Source organism: Vidua macroura, chromosome 1 (assembly GCF_024509145.1).
Source record: "Vidua macroura isolate BioBank_ID:100142 chromosome 1, ASM2450914v1, whole genome shotgun sequence".
Classification (NCBI taxonomy): Eukaryota; Metazoa; Chordata; class Aves; order Passeriformes; family Viduidae; genus Vidua; species Vidua macroura.
This window is the reverse complement of record NC_071571.1, coordinates 142,215,736-142,240,980: the sequence shown is the minus strand read 5'-3', so window position 1 is coordinate 142,240,980 and position 25,245 is coordinate 142,215,736. Positions and strand designations below refer to the sequence as shown.

General features: G+C 40.5%; 2 protein-coding genes across 6 annotated transcripts in view; one reads left to right on the top strand and one right to left on the bottom strand.

Annotated features, from left to right (window-relative positions):
• Positions 1–1,262: 1,262 nt before the first annotated feature.
• On the bottom strand, positions 1,263–24,326 carry TBC1D31 (TBC1 domain family member 31). Of its 5 annotated transcripts, none has more exons than XM_053987622.1 (22): positions 23,592–24,326; positions 23,240–23,433; positions 21,131–21,277; positions 20,469–20,584; positions 18,437–18,615; positions 15,961–16,112; positions 15,381–15,540; positions 14,946–15,146; positions 13,597–13,773; positions 12,742–12,821; positions 12,492–12,638; positions 12,078–12,211; positions 10,955–11,088; positions 10,132–10,311; positions 8,908–9,140; positions 8,147–8,296; positions 6,831–6,966; positions 4,977–5,117; positions 3,970–4,164; positions 3,410–3,560; positions 2,279–2,395; positions 1,263–1,612 (listed from the first exon to the last, which is right to left on the bottom strand). In XM_053987622.1, the coding sequence occupies exons 1-22, from the start codon at positions 24,279–24,281 to the stop codon at positions 1,476–1,478; spliced, it is 3,951 nt and encodes a 1,316-aa protein (XP_053843597.1). In that variant the 5' UTR covers positions 24,282–24,326; the 3' UTR covers positions 1,263–1,475. The 5 variants fall into 5 exon arrangements, with proteins under 5 accessions (XP_053843597.1, XP_053843606.1, XP_053843624.1 ...); XM_053987631.1 differs by having other exon boundaries at positions 3,410–3,557; XM_053987641.1 differs by having other exon boundaries at positions 1,472–1,608.
• The window catches only part of DERL1 (derlin 1), a 16,423-nt gene continuing 15,050 nt past the window's right edge, over positions 23,873–25,245 (top strand). The window contains exons 1-2 of the mRNA XM_053987684.1: positions 23,873–23,964; positions 24,298–24,498. Coding sequence (XP_053843659.1) covers positions 24,346–24,498 — 153 coding nt within the window. The 5' untranslated portion in view covers positions 23,873–23,964; positions 24,298–24,345. The remainder of the gene's footprint in view (positions 23,965–24,297; positions 24,499–25,245) is intronic.

The window sequence follows — 25,245 nt, the reverse complement described above, 5'->3', positions numbered from 1 at the left end:
CGCGGGAATAGCTTGTGCAATTGCTCTAGCTTTCGGCAGCCGGTATTCAGCCTCTGGGCTCTCTGCGAGCCCGTGCAGGCATGTGGGGACGGGGAAGTGGCTCCGGCGGTGGGCCGCGGGCACACCGGGGTCGGGCTGCGCCCAGGGGCCGCCCCGGCTGAGGGCAGCGCCCAAGGGCTGCTGTGGGGACACGGCAGGACACCGGCCCTGCCTGCGAGCAACACTCACGTTTATGCACTTTTACAGCTTTACCGCTTTTACAAACCATAAGCACATACATACACATATAGCCCATGGCGCAGGCCAAACCTCAGCGGGTTTACTATTTCCCTTTAACTGCAGAAATAATCATACGTCAACTCCAAGACAATCATCAGAAAAAGACAATTTTTCTCATTTAGTCCCTCTTGCCTCCAAGATGATCCTGCCTTGTTGCATTTTTCTCCCTTTGAAAAGGAATGATGACTCTTCTCCACACTCAGCTGAGGGCTGCAATGAGATTTCTATGGACCCTGGTTGCTGCCAACGTGGCTCTTTCTACTTCCAGATGCAGAGGATGCTAAGGCAAGGATAACCAAGTACCTTTGTGTTTTTAGGTTTTGATGAAATTTAACGAGAAGCAGAGAGGCTGTTCCCTGCTGCAGGTGACAAAAAGCTGCTGGTTAGAGGTCTCATCCAGGGTCTGCCCGGTGCCTCAGCCCCCAGGGCCAGCACGAGCAGTCCTGCTCCCATACTGCTGCCCCAAAGAGCATCAGCAAAACCCCAGGGGAAGCAGAACAAATTAGAATCCCAGTTCTCATATTTTCACAGGGCCAAATCTACCCTTGTATCAGCACTGTGTGTAGCAATTATGGATGATTCACTTTAATTTACTTGGCCCTATTCCTTTTTACTCTAACACTACATAATGTTCTTGACTTGGGTCAAAAGCATTAGCCATCAGTACCGCAAGCACTATGAAGAGCAAGGTATTTGTTTAGATACTCTCTCCCATTCTTTCTCATGAAATGAACCTGCTAATATGTGTAACAATTACACACATCTCCAGCAGCAGCTGCTTCACATCCTCTCTGGGCCTTGGTTTGAATGTTTGGCTCTCACTGGAAAGGATTATTTTCTCTGACTGCAAATTTCCCTGCTGCAACTTGTAGAATCCACTTAAATATCACTGACAAAACCAACATTTCAACAGTGGTTTGTTTCTTCAAGTCAGGGCAGCCACCAGAAAAAATGAAGTACACAAATACTGCACACTCAGTAACTTAATGGTAAAAAATGAGTTTATTTTAGAAGTAAAAAATAACAAGAAGGTTACAAACAAAAGACATATTTTCTAGCTAGGATTTTATTCTTATATAAAAATATCTCCAAATGCCTTTAATAAGTCTATGATCCATCCTGAATCACACTATACATATTTAGCTTTTCACTGGTTAATAATTTGAAAGTGCAGCTAAGGTCCAGAGCAAATCATCTCAAGGTGACCACGTTGTAGCTGGGAAACGAGCTGGAGGGTGCCTGCCTTTGGCCTGTGAGGCGAGCCTTCGTCTGAGCTGCCGGACTTCTGCCATCAGCTCCCGCTCCTGGCGTGCCAGTTCTGCTCGTCTTCTGTCTAAAGACAATGAAGTGCAAGAAACTTAACATTGCAACTAGTGGTTTTCCATAAACACTGCAAATACCTGTTGCAAAACAAACATCTCTGGCAGAGAAATGCTGGTTTTCACTACCACTGGATGTCATGCAGCCCTCAGACTGGTAAGATCAAGTTCTTTGAAAGCAGTGCCTCTGCTCTACCAGGTCAGATGAATTGGGGGCTACAGCAGGTCCAGAGGTCCCCATTGCCTGCAGTACATAAGGTGCATTGGAATTTAAACTGTGCTTTCACTGCCAGAGTAGCTAGGACAGACCAGAGGAAATTAGACTAATTCTTGACTATAACTCCCAGTCAGATTTTGATGAAAGACAGGTCTACAGCCTCTCAACATTCCCAAATCATAAACAGCTACGAAGACAGGAAAAGCATGGGCAAGATGATCAGGTCAGAATGCAACTAAACTAGGCTTAAGTTTTCTAGGACCACTGTCATAACATGACACACTTCAGGCAGTTCATACCTGTGGAGCAAAGACATTTTCTGCAGGTGTGAAAGAGAACACAACAATAAACTGGTTTACTATCCACTAAACACCTACACAACTAATGACTCAATCACACAGCTGGGTGTTCCAGCAATGCTCTGAAACTAAATGTGAAAGAGACTCCTAACTTAAAAACTTACTTTGTGGTGATGATGCTAATGTACACAAATCATTAAGACAGATGTTTCCAGACCTTGGCACCTGGTGGACGTCTACCCCTCTCTCTGGACACCTGGCCTTTAAATTGTGCAGTCTCTCTGTGGGAAATGGAAAGAAGGGTTATTTGTAAATTAAAAATATTGAAGTTTCAAGTGAATTTTTCTAGCTGGAGGTAAAACAGTTTTTCTCCAGGAAGCAAAGCTAGAACAATCACCCACTCCAGTTAATGGCAAGTACAATTTGCTCAGAATTAGAGGTCAATGTTTCTACTCTTCGGGTCAAAGCTATGCATCACAGCATTTCATTTTAAGGAATTACAGCTCTGTAATTTCATTAATTTCTTAAAATTCCCTTTAAGAAATTACAGCTCTTTAAGAAATTACATGCGCTGTTTCTTCCTATGTAATTAATCTTCTGACAAATAGGCCACTAAGATCATATGGAATATGGCTACTCATGCTTGTAGTTTTAGGAGCCACCCACTTGAATTATGCACAGTTGCAAAACACTGCATACTAAAACATTAGGTAAATAAGGACAAAGGCTGAAAAAGTTTGCCCAAAGCAATAATAATCACCTAACCCTAATATTAATCACTAATTTTATGTGAGCCTTGGAAGCATGGTGGGGGGGGTAGGAGAAATACCTGCAAAAACACACAAATGCAGCACTTGAGAAGGGTGTACTGGCCAATTCTGGAAGCACATATATGTGTTGGGGTTTGTTTGTTTGTTTGTTTTTTAACAAACACTTGGAAAGCCACTTCTTGGTGTAATACTGTATGTCATCATAGTGCAACATTATTTGACAGAAAATTTCTAATGGATGCAATTTTACAATTGTTTCAAGATGAGCTAAACCTGTGCTCCTACCAAAAATGCCATTTATATTGCTGCAGTTGATAGGTAACAAACCAAGATTTCTTTCCAAGTCTGGCCTTGGAAAACAGATTTATCTGTTTCATGAAAGAATATTGCCAAAAAACACTTATGGAGTGCTTAGTAAAGGAGTTATGCTTAAGTTTATCCCCAATATTGGACAGTTTGTTTGTATTCAGTTGTTGAATGCTTCATGCCAACATGCACATAGAACTGTGTTATCTACATGCTCACCAAAATGGCCATCTTCCCTTTGCAGCTTCTCAGCCAATTCTAACTCATCATTCATTTTGTCATCTAAGAACTGCTTCCTGTGCCCATCTACAGCAGCAGCCGCCTTCTGCTCTTCCTCCAGCTGAGCTTTATTCTGTACAACATCTTCCTGCTGTGCAACAGAGATGTTAAATGTCTTCAACAGATGTGTTGCAAGGAAAAACCAACAAATAGAACCATCTGGATTATTACAGATTACACTTCACCCTAAAGTCAAAATATGGTAGTCAGCTGTGTAAAGGTTTCATTTTGAAAAATGTCTCATTCAACCATCTGGAGAAAGGTGAAAGTCTTAGGTCAGAGAACAAAAATGAGAGGAACTTACAGAAATAGGAATATGCTTTCCTAAGGCTAAAACATCCTTACTAATTCACTCTTGTGCTTCCAGATACTTCCAATCAAAACAAAAAAGGAGAATTCTAACAAAATATTTCTCCAATACATTTCAGCTTTCTGCACGCCCTGTTACAGGTGGTTACATTTTTGCCAGGCCCACTTAGAAAAAGAAATTATGCAAATACCTTTTCTTCTTCTGTCTCCCTCATGGCCTTCAGCAGTTCAGCTTCTTTCACCCTGTTGTCATGCAGGAGCTTGACAATCTCTCTGTAGCGCTTCTCCCGGTCCTGGTCAGCACGCCTGAGTCTCCGCTGCCGTTGCAGCCTCCAGTCACTGTCAGTGTGCTTCTGCTCAGCTTTGGCTAAATTTTCTTCAGCCACCTAATAAAACACCTTTCTTACTAGAAATTCAGTCTATTCCAACTGCACAGCCTTACCTACAGACCAGGCAAGACAAACAGAGGTGTTCTACAGTACTGGAGCCACTCACTAAAAGGTGCAGCTGACATAAGATTGATACCTGAATGCCAATACTTTCACCCACATCCATCTGCTTCCAAAAATCAAATGCTATTTACAAAAATTCAGACCCATATGTTTATTTCTAGACAATATACAATTGCAGATGCCAAGCATATGGGCAGTGGGATAGCTGCAACTATTTTTCCAACTGTGCAGTTACAAGTTCTGAGCTTGAAAATCTGAGCAATTCCTAATGTCAAGCTACACACATTCATTACTATGATCTCGAAGACAGCTTCTACAGCTGAATTTCCTGCCAAGTACTACCAACTGAAACCTCCTTTGAGGCTGTCTTTTATTTTGTTATGGTTACAAACAAAACATGTTCCTTATCAGGAGGACGACTTGTTTTGAAAAGCACTTTTGAGTCTTACATGCTTTCTAAGTTTTGAGAAGTAAAAAAATAAAAGCGAATATTTCTGGCAGGTCCATAGAATTTCAATATTATACAGCGGTTTGGACACTTCAGTCAGATTTTTGGAAATCTCAAAACTTTAAGCATAGAATCTTAATCTATTAATACAGGTATCCAGAAATGAGATTTTTTAAAGAAAATATTTTCATATTAACTTGAACTAGTTAATTACAGTCAAAATACTATTAACCAGTGCTACTTGTATAAGTTAGCATATTGACTCCCCAGAACACATGTTAAGATCCAATAATCTTACTGAATGAGCTTTCTGTATTTCTTCTTTATCTGTTTCTATCAATCTCTGAACACGTTGATCTTCCAGATCCACCTTTCTTCGATGGGCTTCCAACTCTTCTTTTATTTCCTTTGTAACTGCCTCTTGGTCTTTGATTAGATGCTGCCAAGCACACAAACAAAAATTATTGTTGCTAAGCTACTAGCTCACATTGGTAATTCCATCTCTTTCGCATTTATTAAAATTTCATTAAACTAGTATTTGAATATATCCACACATCTCATCCCACTACATATCATAACTGTCCAAAAAAGTAATAGATCCTGCTGTTTTATCCACTTGGAATTAGATGAAGCATGAGTCATAACAGTGGCCTGAGTCATGACAAGGGATGTAATTCCATTCTCCAGATTACTGTGGAGAATAAAAGCAGATTTCCAACCTAAATGAATGAGATTCATCATGAAAATATTCTGAAATTTATGGCAAATTTTAGCCAAAACCCAAAAATGTTTCATAACTATAAAGTGTGTTTCATGGCACCGGGATTTGTAATAAACACATCTGTAGCTTGAAAGCAGAGATGATTTGCTAAAGTAGTACAACCCAGCAGTAGATCTAGAAACAGCATTTTAGTTTACCACCTTTTCTTCACATTCACCAGGGCACATCTACACAATTTTCTGCAAAAGTTACAACCCCTTCCCAGGCCTGTAGGAATCTGAGCAACTGAGGCAAAGTCAACATCCTTTGAAGCTGGAGTAGGGACTCTCAGCCTGCACAGACTTTGTGGGCAAACAGAGATCCTCAGCTAGTTAAATAATTGCTACCTTTCCAGTCTAGAGAGGATGATCACTGTAGAATTAGTTCCTTAGAGAGCTGACTTTACACATACTGGAATACAAATGAGCTTAGCCTGGTTTGTGTTATGTAGCCACAATACAGCTGGCTGTGTATTGAATAAATAAGTGCTAACAGAAATTTAGCCCAGTCATGCTTAGTATGGATTATAAAAAGTTTATGACCAAAAGCTTTAAAAAACCCAAATATAAGCTGACACGTTTCAAAATGAGTGTCAGAGAGCTGAATGTCTACTTCTCCTTTATTCCATTGGATCTACACATTCCCAAGATGGGTACATGTATCTTTGATTTCTAAACACTTAACTGAGTATCTTTAATCAAAATGAACATTTTTAAAGCTTTCCATTTGCATTCTTGCTTTGCAGTAATTTATAGTAATTATTTATAATAACTAACTAAAATTTAACTTTAAACAGAATTACTGATTAAAGCCGTTTATTACTGAATAGCCATATTTCTGATTAAATCAGTCATTTCAGAAAGGAACTGCACATTCCTGATGAACCATCCACTTCTTTTTGCTTAATGATGTTGTTGGCAACTAGACATTTTTGCATCACCTACATCAATCTGCTATACTGTTCTCTCCAGAAAATGCAGATATGTGTGGATATCACAGATGAAAAGGTGGGAGTTTCTGGATGAGGAACACATTGTTATACACTAATTTCTTATTTACATGTTCCTCACTTCCCTCAAGCAGCTGAGCCCACAGCTAAACCCTGCAGGCCACTGTGGAGCCTCTCAATCAATGGCAGAGTTAATTTGCAATCTGGACATACAGCCCACAGACAGCCGAGAATTCACTAGTCCTTTAAGGAGCTCATTACATTTTTCAACACTGCCACTAACTGTTAAATTATGCATTTAAATGTTGAAGCAGTCTGCCTCATGCTAAATACACCTCTGGGCTCACAAATCACAACATATCAACAAAAATTTTAGTTATGCATTTTTTCCTTATTTTCCCTATTAAACCTTGTAGAAAATAATTGCTTGAGCAATACTCAACCTTTCTTGCAATTTCATCATTGAGACGTTTCAGTTCCATTTGAAGCTGATCTTGCTGGTAGTTCAGAAAACGCCTTCTTGAAGCATCTAAAAGTTGCAGTTCCTTTATTTTCAGTTCTCTTTTCACAACAGCAAGCCTTCAAGGCCAAAATAAACAGAAATAAACAAATTAACAGAAATAATACTGTCTGTGTAAAAGGTCAGTACCAAAGAGCACAAACACGCAATGCAGTTAGCCATTAATTACTGTGAGCTCATCTCCAGCTTAACAAAGCTGAGGACATCTGCTTTCATTCCTGTAATATGTCCAGTTTTCATTTAGGAGACAAAATTAAATTCACAGACACACATCTTCTAATGGCAATATCTCCAGTTAAGCTTTGAAGTCCTGTGCCCTGTTTCTGCTCCACTTTAATAAGTACTAGTTTAATGTTGCAAGGATTCAAAACTGGAAACTACTCCTTAGAATAACTGCCAGTGTCCTGGTATCTCTTGCTGCACAAAATTAGTCCCAAGTTTATCTGGTAAATATCAAACTCTTTCAAAGAACAAAATCACAAACTCAAGGATTAGTTTGTAAATAAAGGCTTGCTGACCTCTTTAAAAAAACCACTCAACTCTGTAGGTTACAGAAGTTTAGGAGATGTGCTAAAAACGTGGTGGTTAGGGACATTGTTTAGTGGTGAACTTGGCAGTGCTGGGTTAACCGTTAGACTTGATGATCTTAAAGGTAATTTCCAACTTAAATGATTCCATGATTACCTGTAGTTCATCTAAGAAATTATGGAGACGGTGAAATTCTCTTAAACCTTCACAACTGCAAAATGTATAAACTTACAGTTCAGCTTCATTCTTATCACAGCTCTTTGCTTATAAACCGATACACAAAGCAGTTGTTTTTTTCAATCCACTAGAAATCCAAGACTGTGTACAGTCACTGATCCTGTAAATGACTCTTGTATCTGCAGTGTGGGTCTGCCCACAATGCAAGTCTGAAGTCTCAGTGTGCAGACACACAGCAATTGACTGTTTAAGAGACTTCCCAATCCGAAGGAACCAGAAAAATGGCTGGGAGTGGAGACAAGAATGTGAAGTGACTTGACCTCTAATCTGCTGCATTCCCTCCAGGGAGTAATAGGCGAGGTAGTTATATAACCCAGATCACTTAATTTCCACACCAAAATATGACCCATCAGACCACAGTTATCCCACATTACAATTTATACCAATTAGTAGTTATTTCTCCTTTACTCATGGTTAAAAATGTAATAGCAGGCTATAGTAGCCAGACCCCTAATGCTTCCTATGTTCTAATACCTCTGCCTCTGTTCTGCCAACTTCTCTTCTTCCAGCAGGATTTTCTGCCTCTGTTCTTCAGCTTCTTGAAGTAATTTCTGCTTTTGATACCAGGCTTCATCTTCTGCTTTCTGTTCCTGTGCTATGGCTTCTGATTCATGTGCTAATTGTCTACATGGAAGGCGGTCACATGTTAATCATTCAAACCACATATCAAGAAATTACTTGATTACTTTGAAATTGATGACAGTACAAGCAAAGAACTGCTGAAATGAGATGACATGAAAGAACATGGCATCCCCTTCGTAGTGACAAAGTACATGAGGAAGAGCTACCATACTGACTGTTAGAGACAACAGGGCGTTACAGATGAGTGCAGGTACTTTCTTCCTCACATTCTTAACAAAAACTGGTTTCTAAGGGTGCCTTGGCATCATGGTACCCCATTGATTTCAATAGCAAGCTAAGAACTCCTGGGCCTTCAAAACTTGGGCCACACAAGGTCAACAGAGGTTTAGGCTCTGGCTATGAGCTTCCAAGTTTGGTGACTTGTGGCCCAATATCTTCTGCTAATTAGCAAACATTTTTTATTTAAGATAAGACTAATGATTTAATGTAAAAACATGTCAAACCAAGTAACTCTCAACCTTTAGCAGCTATTTCAAGTCCTTTTCCTGAATTTCCTTATCTCTCTTCTCAAGACTACACATTACAACATAGAAAGGCAATTATGTCCACCTGTACTTCCCAGTCTGAGACTGTCTTCAATTCCTCACTAATACCTCTCTCGCAGGTATTCAATTTCATCCTGTCTGATCTTCTCCCATTTCTGAGCTTGATAATTCACAATGAACACGGGATATTTATTAAACACAGGGTACTGTCCTTTTGTAAGTGGTGTGAAGTCATCAAGCATATGCTGTGGATGGATATCCAGTGGTGTGGCCTCCATAAGATGATAGGCTTCCTTAATCACAACATTAATGTCCACGTTGTTACGATGATGAAAGAAATACTGTAAGAGACATGCTGCCATTTACATTCTACACAAGATTATGCACTTTAATGTATTTTTACATAAATTTATATTTATTTTTAATACATGTATTTGGGAATTATCATGAAAAATAGCAAAATATCTATTTCAACAGTTAATTTAAAAAGTTTTTAAAGTTTTCCCTACCAATTCATAAAACATCACAAGCTCAAGTGACTTGAGCTAAACTTCTTAAAGGTGGGAAAGGATACTGTGGTATCCTTTCCCATGGTATATAGTTCTTTTCCTTCTCTTCAAATGGCAGCTGTGGAAGGGATTTGGGAAGCTGGGTGTCAGTGTAGAGTGTCCAATAGTGACTCCTACCACTGGATAAACCTGCCCTGACTTTCAGTGTTCAGCCACGAAGCTCAGAAGTTTCTCCTCTTGCAGGGCTATTCTTCCGTTCAAAGATCTTATCTACAAAGAATATCTCTAAATGGTCATTATTAAACATAGCAATAATGTTATCTGCTTAATGTCAGTCAAACTGACTGCTCATAAGCACGTTTTAGAGGTGGAACCCTTTGTTTGCCTACAGAGATATCGTCATAGGAAAAAGAATCCTCTTCCCATGGAACATTAAACATAAGGAAACATTTTAATTTAGCTTCAGAGAACATCCAATAATACTGCCTAATTTTGAGAATCTGATGAAACAACATCACAGAATTATTGTGTATTGTCTCCCGAGGCAGAAGTCCATATTAGATCCTCAAAAAAGAGACAGAATTATTTTGTGCTTGATGAACTATTGAAATTTAAAAAATGGCCTTTAGTGACATTAGAAAGCTTTTAAAGTTCTCCTTGCATGAAACTGCAGGAAACTGCTCAATGTTTTACTCATTTATTGTGTATTTGTCAAGTACCAGATACTAATTTGGAAATGGATCTCCTTGTAACCTGTCTAACAACGGATACAATGTTTTATACATCTTTTCCACATGATTGACTTAAATATGAAAATGTTTACCTCAAAATCTGCTGCTTGATTACAGTGGAGCAAGGGAGCTCTGGAACATATAACATAGGCAATGACAATCATTAGAAAGTATGAAGGATGGTTGGAGAAAATATTGTCAAAGGTTTTCAGCCACTCTTCTCTTGTTAGAACCTCAGATAATAGTGTTTCTAGGAGAGGCCAAGCATAAACCTAAATTATGTGGGAAAATTGACAAAATGATCCATTAGTACAATTTTACCATTCCTTTTAAAGAAACAATGCGATTTTTCTTGCCTTATACCAAGAATATTATATTCATTATATGAATATATTCATATATATGAATATAATATTATATATTATATAATATAAATGAATATATTATATTCATTTATGAAAAAGGAAATAAACAGAACATTTCAAGGTAAGTTTCATCACCTCTAAACATACAAAGGTAATCTGGGGTGACTACAAATACATTTCTTATTTCACTGGATGTCTAAATGTTCTGTTTAGGTTTCTGAAGCTAAAATCATCCCTAATGATAAACAGGCATTAGAAAATTAATTAATCACACTTATGTCCATGTTAAAAAAGGTACATTTATAATTTGATGAGTAGATTTTTAAGCAATATGGACTTGAAAGCAAAGAACTTCTAAAGAAATAAAGTAGCATATATATGATCATGGACAAGGAAAAACAACAGGAAATCAATGATCTATTCTTTACACTCCCACATAATTCACTGTTATTTAATGAAAACTCCCCCAAATTAGAAATATATCAAAAGACCAGCACACTATTATTTACTGCAATATATTTTTGTATAAAAAAGCTGTCTAGACTATTACCTGTGAAGTCACATTGTATTTTATTAAATGTTGAAGTAGTTCTTTGTCATGATATGCCAAAACATTTTCCATCATACCAAGGATATTAACTGGAGGATTGGGAAAGTACTCAAACCAGTGTTGACAAAAATTAACTGAAAGAGAACAAGAAGCTGAACACAATCCACTGTAATCCAGAGTGAAAGACTCATGACAACCTTGAAGTTGGGTTATCAAGCAGATGCATTTAAGATGTTGTTTCAGGCAGCAAAACCTATTTAAGATATTCCCATCTCTTCTCTTTCTGAGTATTCCTAAACCATTCCCTCCAGCTGCACTGGCATGAGTTTTTGTGTCAGTACACTGTGAACCAGACTGAAGAACTGATCTGGCTCAGATACAAAGTGAAAAAAAATCTGTGAGCTGCGGGATTAAGGCATGGGAGGCAGATGGGAATACTTAAATCAGTGTTTCTGTCTCACAAAACTACGGCCTGGATCATGTAATTTTTAACGTACTAAGAATAATTTCTGTAAACTTGGATACTTATTCACCAACAGCATGTGGTTGCAAAGTGGGTACGCATGCTTGGCAGCACATATCTTCTGTAGACTTAGCAGTAGCTGCAACAACTAATTTAAGTGTAAAGCACTTTAATTTAGAATGTTTCTTCAGAAGACAGCCACAGCCAGTGTTCAGACAAATGTCTAGTTTTGAGTTACCACATGCTCGAGACAACTAAACAGAGTTCAGTTGAGAGAGATCATTCAAACCTTGAAAGAGATCATTCCCTGTTGACTGGGAGCAGGTGACAGGTGGGGTGGGTGGCTGTGACTACTTTTCCTATGTCTCAGAGACTTAATTGTTATGATATAATTACGCTAGATACATATGGGTTTGCAAATGCTAGATACATTTCAATTAGACTTTACAAACACTGTTAAAACTGCTTTTTGCTAGAAACACTGCAAAAGGAAGTTTCATATTTTGAGGTTTTTGTTTTAAGCTCCATATTAATTCCTGGTAACACCTTGGTGACCTATAAATAAGGAAATGCCTTATTCTTTTCAGCAGGAAAACCTCTTTTGCTTTGGAAAGCTTAAACATGTTGAAGCATATTTGAGTTTTTAAAATCATTGCTTACCTACTACTGTAGCAACAACTTCAAAGCAGATCAGCTGGTTGTTCTGGAATAATTTTACAAATGGGAATGCTAGCAAAGGCATGTAAGGTGTCTCAGCAAAGATAGCAGACCAGTGAGCTAGAGCTGACAAGGTCCTGTACACAGAGGCAAACAAAAAAACTGTGTAGAAAACATTGATCCAAAACCAAACAAAAATATAGCATCTATTTTACAACCAAAACATAGTAAGATTGTGAACTTCAAAACAGATGCAGGACTGTATGAGTTACTGAAACAAACAAAACTGCATGAGGGCACTACAATGTCATTTTAGATTTTTTCTTCCACCTGCTTCCAGCTACTGGATACATTTCAGATGTTTATATGAAAATAAAAATGTGTAATATTTTAAATAAATACAAATATATATTTTACCTCTGTAGAACTCTCAGCAGTTTCCCACTTTTGATAGGATACTCTTTCTGAATATTTACAAATGCACTGTGGATTCCCCTATCTATCAGGCTACTGAATGCCAAGTGGTTTTCAGGAAGTTGTAATAAGGAACGCCAAACAAACATCCTGCAATTAAAATGCAGCCTTAGTCAAGGAAATTCTTTTTCATAGGCCAGTAAACACAAGCAATTTTATTTTGTGCAAGCATGAACATGCACACAAAAAACACCTGTACTTAGCTGGATATTCTCCAAATCCTTTCAATAAGGCCTGCAGACGTTTCTTGCTTAATCCACCTGGCAATTCATTCTACAAAACAGGAGATCAACAAAAAATGTAACCATTTTCTCTTTCTTTGCACTCTAATTGATGAGAGGGGCTAAATATTGGAAGTTTATCACCTAGGGTCAAAGAAAAAAATCCAATGTGTATTGCTGTCTGCTACATAGTCCTAGGACCTTCAACAACAACAAAAAAGTAATTCAATCATCATTTATTGTCTCCTGAACTCAAAGAAAGCTGCCATTGATTTCAGTCAGAAGCAGATCAGACCCAATCTGACCGAACTATGTACAATTAAATTATGGCTATAGCAAACCATAAAGAATACTAACATAAGAAATAGATCATATGGTGATACATAAACAGGAATATATATATGTACACATAAAAAGCACAAGAAAAAGACAGAGAGAGAAAATGGCACTGTGATGACTGAGGGGAATAAATGTAACAGTAATTAATCTTCTAAATAATTAAGAAAAAAAGGAAATGGATCCTAGGCAGACATTTTAGAGGTGCCAGCTGGCTTTCTGCGGGGAAGCATATCAGATCTAGCAAATACCAAATGTGTCACAAGTTGCTTGAACAACTGCAGAGGTACCCCAGACTGGAGGCAGCTCTGACTGTGTCACATACTGTAGGAGTATGGGCTAAATAGAGAGAGAAAATGGTACTAAAATTTCCTTCATCCCTGCTCTGCTCAAATATCCAAGTGCTTCAGTGAATTTATTTTTTAAAGCAAATGGCAATGAAATATAAACACTGCAGACTGAACGACAAAATATTTGCAATTTCTTCCTACCTCTTTATTTTCAAGTGATGTATTTGCTTGCAGTTTTAGCAATTTGCTTTGAATTTTGCTTTGTTTGGATTTCCATGGCCCCTTTGACCTTCCTGAAGTCACTTTTGTGATCAGTTTATTTGTCTCTGATGTGTACTTGGGCCCATCTTCTACAACTTTGAACATGAATGGTGGAGGCTAGTATGAAGTGCAAATACTTTGGTTAAAATCTTGTAAGACAGATTACGAAGAAATATAATTTGTTGCTTACTCTATTTTATATGCCACATTTTTGAGCTTGATGGCCATAAAAAGAAGACTAGAAGCACATTTATACTATAGATAAACAGATATAGATTGCATACTCCTGGAAAAGGATGTCCATGAATAAAATTGCTCTAACTATGAGAAGGTTTATGTAGCTTCCAAGCTAACTCAGACATCATGTTATTTACTTGCATAGCAAACAGTAAAAATATAATTGGGATACTACAGATGTGTATCATGTACTGTTCAGGTTATTTACTTTAGTGTGTTTCTCAATGTCATTAAAATATTTTGCATTTCTATAGCACCAGTTAAAAGAATACAGAAGACCTTTACAAACTTTAATTAGTCTTCAGTGTCAGGCAGGTATTAATTAATTCAATGCTGGAGATTGTGAAAGCAAGTGACAAAGTGGATATCCCAGTTTATGTCAAACTGTCAGCAAAAGTGCAAATGGAATGCGTGTGACATCCTTCCTCAGCTCCAGCTCCATCATTATCCAGAGCTGGTTACTGTTTACTTCAAAGACATGGTGATTAAAGATACATGGAATTCTGTATTTAGAAACCTGACTCCCATTAATAAATTAATGTAATAAAATAAGAACTGGTATTTAGAATGTTTGTTATTTAGGAAGGATTAGAAGTGTATGATTGTGCCATAAATGATGGGTGCTGGTATCCAATAACACAGTAAGAAGAACAAAATCACAGTAACAAAAACACCATTCGTGCCCACAATTTAAGAGAGCATTAGTTGCAAAATATTTCCTGTAGGAAATGGAACAGAAGAGGCACAATTATTTTGTTTCCATTTCCTCCAAAACACCATTACAAAAAGAAATTGATGCACACAAATTGCTATAGAAAGAAATACCATCTCCCCCTTCCAACACTAGTAACACGGTGATATATATACCTTGAAAACATCAAATTACCTTACAGGCTGGAGGAACTATGAAGGAAATTGTACAAATCACTTTTTCTTTATTTGTATTGTTAAATATGACACCTCTGCAAACTACTGCTGATGCAAAACATATGCAGACAAATATAATCTTTAAGAGGACTTACTGCTGTTTTAAGAACTGTAAAATACTCTACCTTATTTCCTTCTTGAGTCAAAGCTTGGACACTGTATAAGTTCAGGCTTCCATTTTCCATTACTGAGGCAATATACTGTCCATTTGGGCTAATCACTGCTGTACTAATTCCCTCTTCAGGACTCCCAATGTCAAAAAGAAGTTTGCATGTTTCTATATTGATAAATCTCATAATATTATCTTGACTTAACACTCCAAGGACCTACAGGTTAAAAGGATTCATCCAGTAATACTGCTAATGTAAAACAAAGTGGAATACTCAATTCAGCAATGACATTCCATTAAGCTAAAGGAGCAAAGATTCAGCACAGTAATGTATATTTCCTTTTGTATCGTATACCCCTATACCCCCAGAGCCCCCACAAAAGCCCTCCAAGTACAGGTGTTGAATCCACTACCCAAATACTCCTGTCTTAAGCTTTATGAAAAAACTGACCTGATTGGAGCCCCCATCAAAACTGTCAGGGAGGAATTCCAGGTGACGGACAGCTCGCACTTTCTCAGGCATCTGGATTATTCTCATCAACCGCTTTAATTCCAAACACCATACGTGAAGATGATTTGATTTCCCACCAGCTACCAAAGTGTGACCATCCCTGCATCACAGGTAAAGCTTCCATCAGCATACTATAAATTAAATTAGTGTTAGCTAAAAAGAGAGATTGTTCATTTTGTTCTGTGCCCTCAAATCAGTTCTGAATCAGCCATTATTCCTGTGATACTCTCCTGAGGAAAGACCAAATAGCTCCTAAATAATAAAATCCGTTTTAGTAAAGGATAGTTTAAACCTTATTTTAGTGGTCACTAAAAATCAACCTAATTTATTTCAACTGCTATGGGACTATAATAAAAACTGCTACTGATCCTTGCTGAAAGTATCAGTCACAGCAGAGTTCAAAAGCTTATCATAGTATATAGCTGAATACTTCCACAAAATGTTACAATAAAGAAGGAGAACCTGTTTAAAACCATAATTTTTATAGTCTGCCTTTAGAATGTTTAAAATAGGAATTTACCTGGTAACAGCAAACACCTTATAAAATAATACAGAACCTTCTACAGGAGCTGACAACTGGTATTTACAGTGAAGAGTATCGAATTCCCATGCAAAAACAGAATTATCTTTGAAACAGCTGAGAATGGTGTTACTCAATGGAAGAAAAAAAACCTGGAAGAATATGGAAAAGAAAAAAAAAAATGGGATGTTGTCAAGGAAGTACATTTTAAATTACCAAAGTGCATGGCAAAATAAATCATGGCAGGTGTGGCTATTACTGTAAGTGTTCAAGGCTTGGATCCCACAGGGAGCCGGCCCTTGTCCCCTGTGACAACCTAGAGAAGAGTAGGTGTGCTCTCCTTGCACTGGTTAAAATGTGTTGTACCCTTTGCTAAGCCAGTTTAACTCACTGAAATAACTGTTAAATTTTATCTGTCTTGTTTTTATGACTGTTAAACTTTTATTGTTTCCGATGAGTGCAGAGAGGACGCAATAAAAACACTCGGGATATCACTGACTGAGATTAAGTCAGTGCTACAAAGTTCGTCATTTTGGTCTGAATGATCTCTTGGGGCCTTGAAAATCTGGAAATATGGATATGTGGGCTGGGTTTCATCTTAGTGACTGAAAATTGGACATTCAGGCCAAATGAGTCACTTGACAGTGAGCAAAAGTAACCTGTGGGGAAAAGAGTCATCTCAGTTACCAAGTAATTTATCTTCAGAGAGACTGAGCGGTCTGTCCTCCTTCAGGGACCCTGAGGAAAACTAGACAAAGAATTGAGAGCAGATGAATTTTGGTAAACTGGAGTACTGAATAGTTGCTAATTTTCTGCTTTGCCATAGAAAAATACCACAGGATGGTCACAAGCAGCTGTTGAATAAACAGTGATGCTTTGGAAATTATCATTTAGATGTGTTGTATTCTCATCTGTCTCACCTGCTGTCTCTTCACTCTGCACCTCAGTCTCTGTCTTTTTAAATTAGCTTTGCCCCATACCAACATAACAGAAAGTGTATGTTGGAGTGCAACTGGGCTTAAGAGGCATCAAAAAGCACACAAGATGGATGTGACATTGCTACATGTGCAGTGTCAGGCCTGTGGTCTAACAATAAATCTGAACTTCAGTAAAGCATGTATTTACCTACATGTCTTAGACTGTGGAATGAGAATAAATACCATTATTCTAAAGACAGGAAAATGAAATCTAGATCATTTGCATAATGTCCTATAAGAAGTGGTAGCGCCAAAGAGAACAGGCTCCTGATTCCCAAATGTGATTTATTAATTCAATCATAATCTCTACTGTTTGGCTTTAAAAGTTTTTTCCATACTGCAACATCCTCATCCTACCAAATTCCAAGAGCCACTTACCAATAAGAAGTCCCTACACATAGCCTACACAAATAAAGATACTTAGCACTAGAAAAATCTCCACTAGAGAAATGCATCCATCTTTGGAGGATGTTTTAATTATTTTAGCAACATGTGCTACACAACAGTTTTAATAAAACAAACAAACAAAAATTTATGGATGATCTTTCACAGTAATTGCTAGGTGACTATTTTAAGCTGACAGAGTTTTTGCCTGACCCAGAATGGGTGAGGACACTCAAATGAATAGCCTTGTTCTCTGCAAAAGCAGCACGGCTTTTTAGTGGCCAGCCTGACGAGAAGCTTGGTTTGAAGTGGTGTTTGTCAGACTATTCACTGCAGGGCAGCACGTGTGCAAGACATGCTCAGGCACTGGGTCAGGACTTTCTGTAGTACTTAGACCATAGCGTGACGTTTGATGGCGCAGGCAGACCTGTTTAAAATAGTGTAATGCTAAGGGAGACCTACTTAAACCAATCCCTGGCACAAACATGTCATCCTTCTCATCCCATGCTGTTCCGGTGTGTCTGCGCAGCAAACAGAAGCAAAGAAACCACTAGGCTGAGAAGCAGTGATTTCTTTTTGCTGAGTTCCTTTTCAGCCTCATTTGTTCCCACATTCAGTGCTCTGCATGCACAGACAGAAGAGCTTTGGAATAAGAAGCTGAATGAGGTCAGGTGGTGGTGACTGTTTGAAGTTACTATTATGACACCAAAACTGTTTTTTTAACAATACCCTTAAATCACACTACCATTCAGGTTGGAATCAATCTACACAGGTCCTCTGAGCCCACCCTAGGCTAATGCCAGGTCAACCTAGAAGATGGTTCAAACTTCCAAGTTAAATTGGGTTAGTCAAGGTCATGTCCAAGCAAGTTTTGAGTATCTCTAAAGATGGAGGTTCCTTAAAAGTTCCCAGCAGATCTCTGCAACTACTGAGTCATTATTTCAGTGGTCTGGGTGATGTAACAGGATGAAAGTTAAGAAGAGATGCCCAAAGATGATGACAAAAAAGATTCACCTGTATTTTAAAGACTATTTACAAGTAATGTGATTTTAATATGTGATGTTATACCTACTGTGGTGTGCTTGGTCACCCTTTAGCAACTGCTCTTTACTCACCTTTTGTATACCCACAGACTGACGAACATTCAGCTTTCTTATTCTTTGAAAGGTGTCCAAGTCCCACAGTTGAGCTGTATCAGTGGAAGTAGTGATGGCATACTTGCCCGAGCCATGGACAGAGATGGAAGACACAGAAGATTCATGGCCTCTCATCCAACTAACTAGCTCCTGGGTTTCTGCAGAAGTTGATGAAAAAAATATGAAAGTCATTCAACTACTGTCAACAACTACTACTTTATTCTTTATTGTCAACAGTATGCTGCGAAAGAGACTTTTAAGCGTAGCTAGTATATAACCATTTGCCATCACAGCCCAACACACAAGAAGCAAAGATATCAGTCTTCACATAGGTTTTATACCTTAGAGAGGCACAACCTTCTTCTCATCTCCAAATAACATTTTACAAGTTATGCTCAGTTCTGCACAGAAAGCCAACTTGCACAGACTTGATTCATTTAGTCTAAAAATCAATCTTAAAAAGCCATGAACAATGTGATCAGTTAAGTTCAGCATGCCTCATAGAATATCTGATGTGAACACCCACAGAAGCTGAGATTGAATGTTCTAGTTAGAATTCTGCACTTGTTTTTACTTGTGAACAGAATGTGTGAATGATTACACAACTATTTACAGGTGCAAAGAAGAATGGTTTAATGACAACAGGCTATGACTACAGAAAGGCAGAGTCAGAAAGCAACAGCTCATTAATTCTTTTAGAACCTTAAACATTTTTATGCTGTGCACTGCATTCTAAGGAAATCGTTCCTCTGACTACAATGTCTCCCACTTGTGACTGCATGACCACTAATCTTCCCTCAGTGACCAAACTGCACTCGTGGCAATTACACTGTTTACATTGGGTGGTTTGCCTGGCAGCCCATGGAGTGGTTCCAGCTACTGCTGTGGCATCAAAGATAGGAAATGGCTACAAAGCAGCTCATAAAGACTAGAAGTCAAACTTTCTGCTGTGCTTACAGACAATGGAGTGCTTAAAGCTATCATCACCTGAGAGGTGACAGGGGATTAGAGAGTATGTCTTCTAAAGAAGGGGATGGAGCCCATCAGGTAAGAACTGTCTAACACCTCAAGGAACTCTACTGATTTAGGTGAGCACCATTCATATTTTAGAACATTCTTCAGTATGACTTGATATCTAGAAACAGCACCATATGAACATGCAGTACTCTCTGGAGTAATAAAGATTTCTCTAAGTGCATCCAAACATCTAAGTTTGGTCTTGCTGTTGTTTAAAGGAAGAGAAGAGTGCAGAGGATTTCAGACCTTAACTCTTCCTCTATTTTGATGAACATTGTGCTACATTAAAATCTTCACAGATAATCTCAAACCCTAAAACTGTAGATGAGTGACTCCTACAGCTTTTTAAAAATATCTAAATCCAGGTAATAATTTGATATAATGGAGACATTACAAATTTTCTGATAGGTAAAGAATAATTTATGAAGAATGAATTGTCACTGCCCTTCACCATTTAACTTCTAATCAAGACAGAGACACACAGCTGTAATGTTAATTTTTAATATTGCTTTTCAATAAGGATATAGAACTACTTGAATACTCAAAAGTACTGACATTTCTTTTCGTGTACATTGTCACTTTGTTCAAATATTTTACTGTAAATATAGTTAAGAATTTGTTCAGTTGCAAACTAACATACTGTCAACTGGTTTTGGCTTTATTTTAATACAGTACCTCATTCTAAGTAAACATATAAAAACTGCTTTTAAAAAAAAAGCAACATACCTAACTACAATCCTGTGGTGGACTTCAGTTAAACAAATGCCTGTGTGACTCAGTGAGAATAAAGAACTTTAGCAAAGCAAAGGGTTCATTTAGGTTCATTTACCCAAAGACTATAACCAACATAGGCCCAAACTTTTCTTTTTATGGCATGAAATACATAGTATAATTTCCATAAAACAAACTAGCTGAAAATTTAAGATCAAAACTAAAATTATGTAAGTTTTCATGCCAATACAGATAGCATTTAAGCCCTGAAATTTCTCCTTACCTGTATCAAAGCACTTAACGGAATAATCTGCCAAAGCCACAAGGAACTCTGTCTTTCTGCGAAGATTAAATGCCAAAGCAGTGCAAGCCTGCATTGTTCTCTGAACAAGGTTGAACCTATTTAAAAATACACATTCTCATTGTGTTAGGAAACTGGTTCATTTAATGTCAAGTGAATAATTTAATTGGTTTCAATATATTTCACAGAGAGAAAAAAATAAACTCAAAAGAAGGAAGTAAGGAAATAATATCCAATTATAATAGATCTAAAAATGAGTGCTAATATTTTTAAAACTCTAGTAAAATGCTGAAAGACTGGTTGATGCATTTCTGCAAATGAAAAAACTAGGTCTAGTCTACTGTAACTCATTGATCTGTACTGGTCCAAGAATAACTTCTGGTCGTGGCCCTTAAGTTCTATGGCATTGCTGTTCTTTTTACAGTTCCAAGCCTCTGATCTTTTTGAGCAGCTAAACTAGTGAAATAACATTTAGGGGTCTACACAAGACACTGGGTTGAAGTTTCAGCCCTGAGCAAACTACTGCCTATTTAAAACTATCTAGTTAAAACCTGACCTGTGGGATCCTGTCCAGGCAACTTCCACACCCCTGAATACTACACATGTCTCAGACAATTAAAAAGCCTTGATAGAAATATTCTTACCTGTTCGCATTCAAGTCAAAAACATATATATTCCCTTGGCGGTCTCCAGCGAGGAGAGAATCCCCAGAACTGTCAAAAGCCACATTCAGAAAATGTATTGTCTTTGAATGGTACCCTTGGACACTGTGAATGATGTTCACTATAACTCTGTGAAGAAAGCCAGCAAAACAACCTTAGAATCATTTTATTACCATTTATATCTGCAAGACATAGGATTAAAATGTTTCTATCTTATGATTTTCCAATTCTGATTTTCCATGTTCTATGAAAAATCTCCCATGAAAGCCATGTATTTCTAAAATGTATGTTACAAAGGAAGTAATTCACTGGGTTGGAAGGTGGGTAGGAGACAGGTAAAGCAGATGGGGGAAATTCACCATTCACAATCCTCTCATGTGGTTCCTGGTTACCTGATTTCCATTATTAATGAATAACACTAATATATACTGATGTATCTGAAAGCCCAGTTCAACACTCAGCAAAGAACCTGGCTCATCATCACCACTGCAAAGAAACGTTCTAGAAAACTGAGAAGCTGTGCATTACTGTAAGAAACCAGTCTGTTTAGATGTGGGGAAAATCAGTTTTAATATCACTTCTTTTCACAGTCTTCAAAAGTATTGGGATTGTTAAACCTGGAAAAGAGAAGGCTCTGAGGTGACCTAATTGTGGCCTTCCAGTACCTGAAAGGAGCCTACAAGAAAGGTGGAGAGAGACTTTTTACAAAGGCCTGGAATGGCATGACAAGGATGAATGGCTTCAAACTGCAAGAGAGGTAGGTTTACATTAGACATTAAGAAAAAAATCTTTACTATGGGGGTGGTGAGACAATCAGGCTCCCTAGAGAAGTTCTGGATGCTCCATCCCTGGAAGTGCTCAAGGCCAGGTTGGATGGTGTCCTGAGCAGCCTGGTCCAGTGGAAGGTGTCCAGGCCCATGGCAGGGGGCTTGCAACTAGATGATCTTTGAGGCCCCTTCCACTCCAAACCATTCTACAATTCTATGAAGAAAACCTTATTTATTACTATTCATCTGAGCTATTACAGAACAAAAGTTTCCAGTTTTCCACTTCTATCCTTGTAAGGTGTTGTCCATGTAAAACAGAGCCAGATGCAGAAATGTGCACAATAAGCTGTAAGAGGAAGGTTTTTCCAGGAAGCAGGACACTGAGATTTGAAAGATCTGCTATTCCTGGATGTATTGCCTAACACTGAACAAGCCAATCATTTTGTATTATCACTTGGATGTGAATTCACAGCTAAACACCAAACGTGTGCCAGATATTGGCAGGCTGATTAAAGATTGCAGAGCACTTGCAGAATGCAAGGTTGTATAAGATACTGATAGCTCTCTGAGACACAGAATATGCTACCCAACACCTTCATGGGGCTGTGGGGCAATGTTACAAAGTCTGAGTGAACACGAGGTCATACAGCTGTGGTGCAGACTAGAGATAAAACTAATTGCACCTCACTGTTAAGCCCATTCTTTTCTTCAATACAAGGGCTATGAAATTAGAAAGATAAACTATTTTAAAGTGTAATTGAAATCTAGTGATGTTTGTGTGGGATTATGACATTAAAGACCCTAACAAATGAAGTATGACTTCTGCTTCTAAAACCATGCTGAAACACAAGTATTACCACTGCAGCTACAGAACCTCTCAAGACCTTCTCAGCGTCACTCTCTGCCTCTCAAAAGTTTTCCTGCAACTAAACTAAGCCAGGAGAACAGAGTTAAGAGTTCACAGGGCTGCCTCCGGAGTCCCCCAGGACAGAGACCCCCAAAGCATCATTTGTGTCGTTGCTCTTCAGCTTAGACCAGGCAGTATTTACATAGCATACCACACTGCGATTAATCTCCTGGAATTCCCCCATGGCATTTTATTCAATACACCTGAACTAGGATAAGTGCCCAGCCAAGCTGAGCAGCCTGAGCGCGGGGGTTTCACAGCCTCCTTGGGGACCTGCTCCGCCTTCAAGCGGGCATCTCATTAATACATGGAAGTATCACAAAGGCGGTGCCGAGAGGATCGGTGAAGACTCTTTTCGGTGGTGCCCAGCGACAGGACGAGGAGCAATGGCCTTAAACTAAAACACAAAAATTTCACCTCAACAGGAGGCAGAACTTGAGGCTGAGGATGGCAGGGCACCAAACAGGATGCCCACGGAGGTCGTGGAGTGTCCCTCTCTGGAGACATTCCAAGCCCACCTGGACTCCTATGTAAGCTGCTCTAGGTGACCCTGCCTTGGCAGCGGGGCTGGACTGGATGATTTCCAGAGGCCCCTTCCAACCGCAGCGATTCTGTAATTCAAGGGGAACGTGCTCCTTTCGTTATCTAACCGGGTATCCCCGGGCTGCCCCTTCAACCACCTCGCAGAGGCTCAGGTGGGCCCGGGCCGGCCCTGCCCCGTCCGCCCGCTCCTCTCGGGCAGCCGCTCCCCGCGGCCCGGCCCCGTTACCCCCGCGGTCCGGCCGCCCCCGCCCTGCGGGTCCAGATGGGCCCGCGCCGCCGCTCGCCCAGATCGCAGCGCTCCATCCCCGCCCGGCGCCGCCGCTCCCGCGCTGCCCTCAGGGCTCCGCCCACGCTCCGCGCCGGGGGGCGCCGCTCGCGTGGTACAGCCCGCTCCCGCTTCACCGATGGGGAAGAGCCGGAAGGGTGGCGAGCGCTCCCCTCCCCACATATCAGGGAATGGAACCGCTCCACCTGCGGCCTCGCGGGCTGCTGGGAGTTGTAGTTTCCCTCGTGGGCGTCGCGCGGCAACCTGGGTGAGGACGGGAGAGAGGAGCGCGGCCAGCGCCGGGCAATGAAGTAAAAACGTCGCGTCCTCACAGGCAAGTGTATTTATAACGCAGTGCAATAGGTCACTCAGAACATGGCTTTTCTGGCTGTCGCAGGCGCAGGACTTGTTCCCGGCTCTCTCCTGTTGCCCCCGCATTACGAGCGCCTCGCGGGGAAGGGAACGCTGGCTGACCCGACAGCCCCGTCGCCCACCGGCGCCGGCTCGGTCCCCGTTCCGCCCTCGGGGCGGGACTCCCGGCTGCCGGGGCGGGGCCGGAAGCAGCGGCGGCGGCTCGGCCGAATTCGGTGGCGCCACGTCTGGCTCGGGGCCCCCTCCGTGACCGGGCAGCGGGAGTGGCTGAGCCCTCATCTTGTCTCTTCTTCAGCGGCCGGTTCGTGGCGAGGCCTGGGCGGCGGCCAGGCGCGGCTGCAACATGTCGGACCTGGGGGACTGGTTCCGAAGCATCCCTCTGATCACGCGCTACTGGTTCGCCGGCTCCATCGCGGTGCCTCTCGTGGGCAAGCTGGGCCTCGTCAGCCCCGTCAACCTTTTCCTCTGGCCTGACGCCTTCATCCACCGCTTCCAGGTAAGGGCCGCACTACCGCTCCCGGCGTGCCGCGCGGCTCCCGCACAGTAGCTCACTATGACACATTGCTCGCGCGGCCTTCTGGGAGTTGTGGTGCACGGCCGCGCTGCTGGGCCTCGCTTGGGCTACTCGCGGGGCCGGCCGCTTCCCCGGTTCCGCGGCCGCGCTGGAGGCGCCGTGCACCGAGACAGCGCCCAGGGGTGATCGGGGTGACCAGAGCTTCTCTGGCGGGAGTGGAGCCGCCTTCCCGCTCAACCTGTACTGGGCCTGCGGGCAGAACACCGGGTAAATCCGGGCCCAGCCCCCAGGCCCAAGGGCCCCCACCGCGGTGACGGGCAGCGCGTCCCTGCCAGGGTGACAGAAGGAGGGCTGTTGCCCCTGGCAGCCCTGTAGTTCGTCTTGTGCCTCATTCTGGTGTGGTTTTTCCTACATTTTTTGTGGGAGTTGTTGTGGTGGGCACTGGTTGTTCTAGCAAGGAGCTCTATGGCTGTGGCTACGGGTGACTTGCCCAGCTCTGTGTCCTCGTGTGGCCGTGACTTTGGGAGCTGTAACTTTGGACAAACATCCCAGACTGCAGCTGGCCCAGGAGGTTTTTTGGCAGAGCTACAAGAGAGACATGGAGCTCCTGGGGTGGGTGCAGCAGGGGGCAACAGAGGTGATCAAGGAACTGGAGCATCTCTGATGAGGAATGGATGAGGGAGCTGGGCCTGTTCAGCTGCGACAAGAGAGACTGAGAGGGAACCTCAG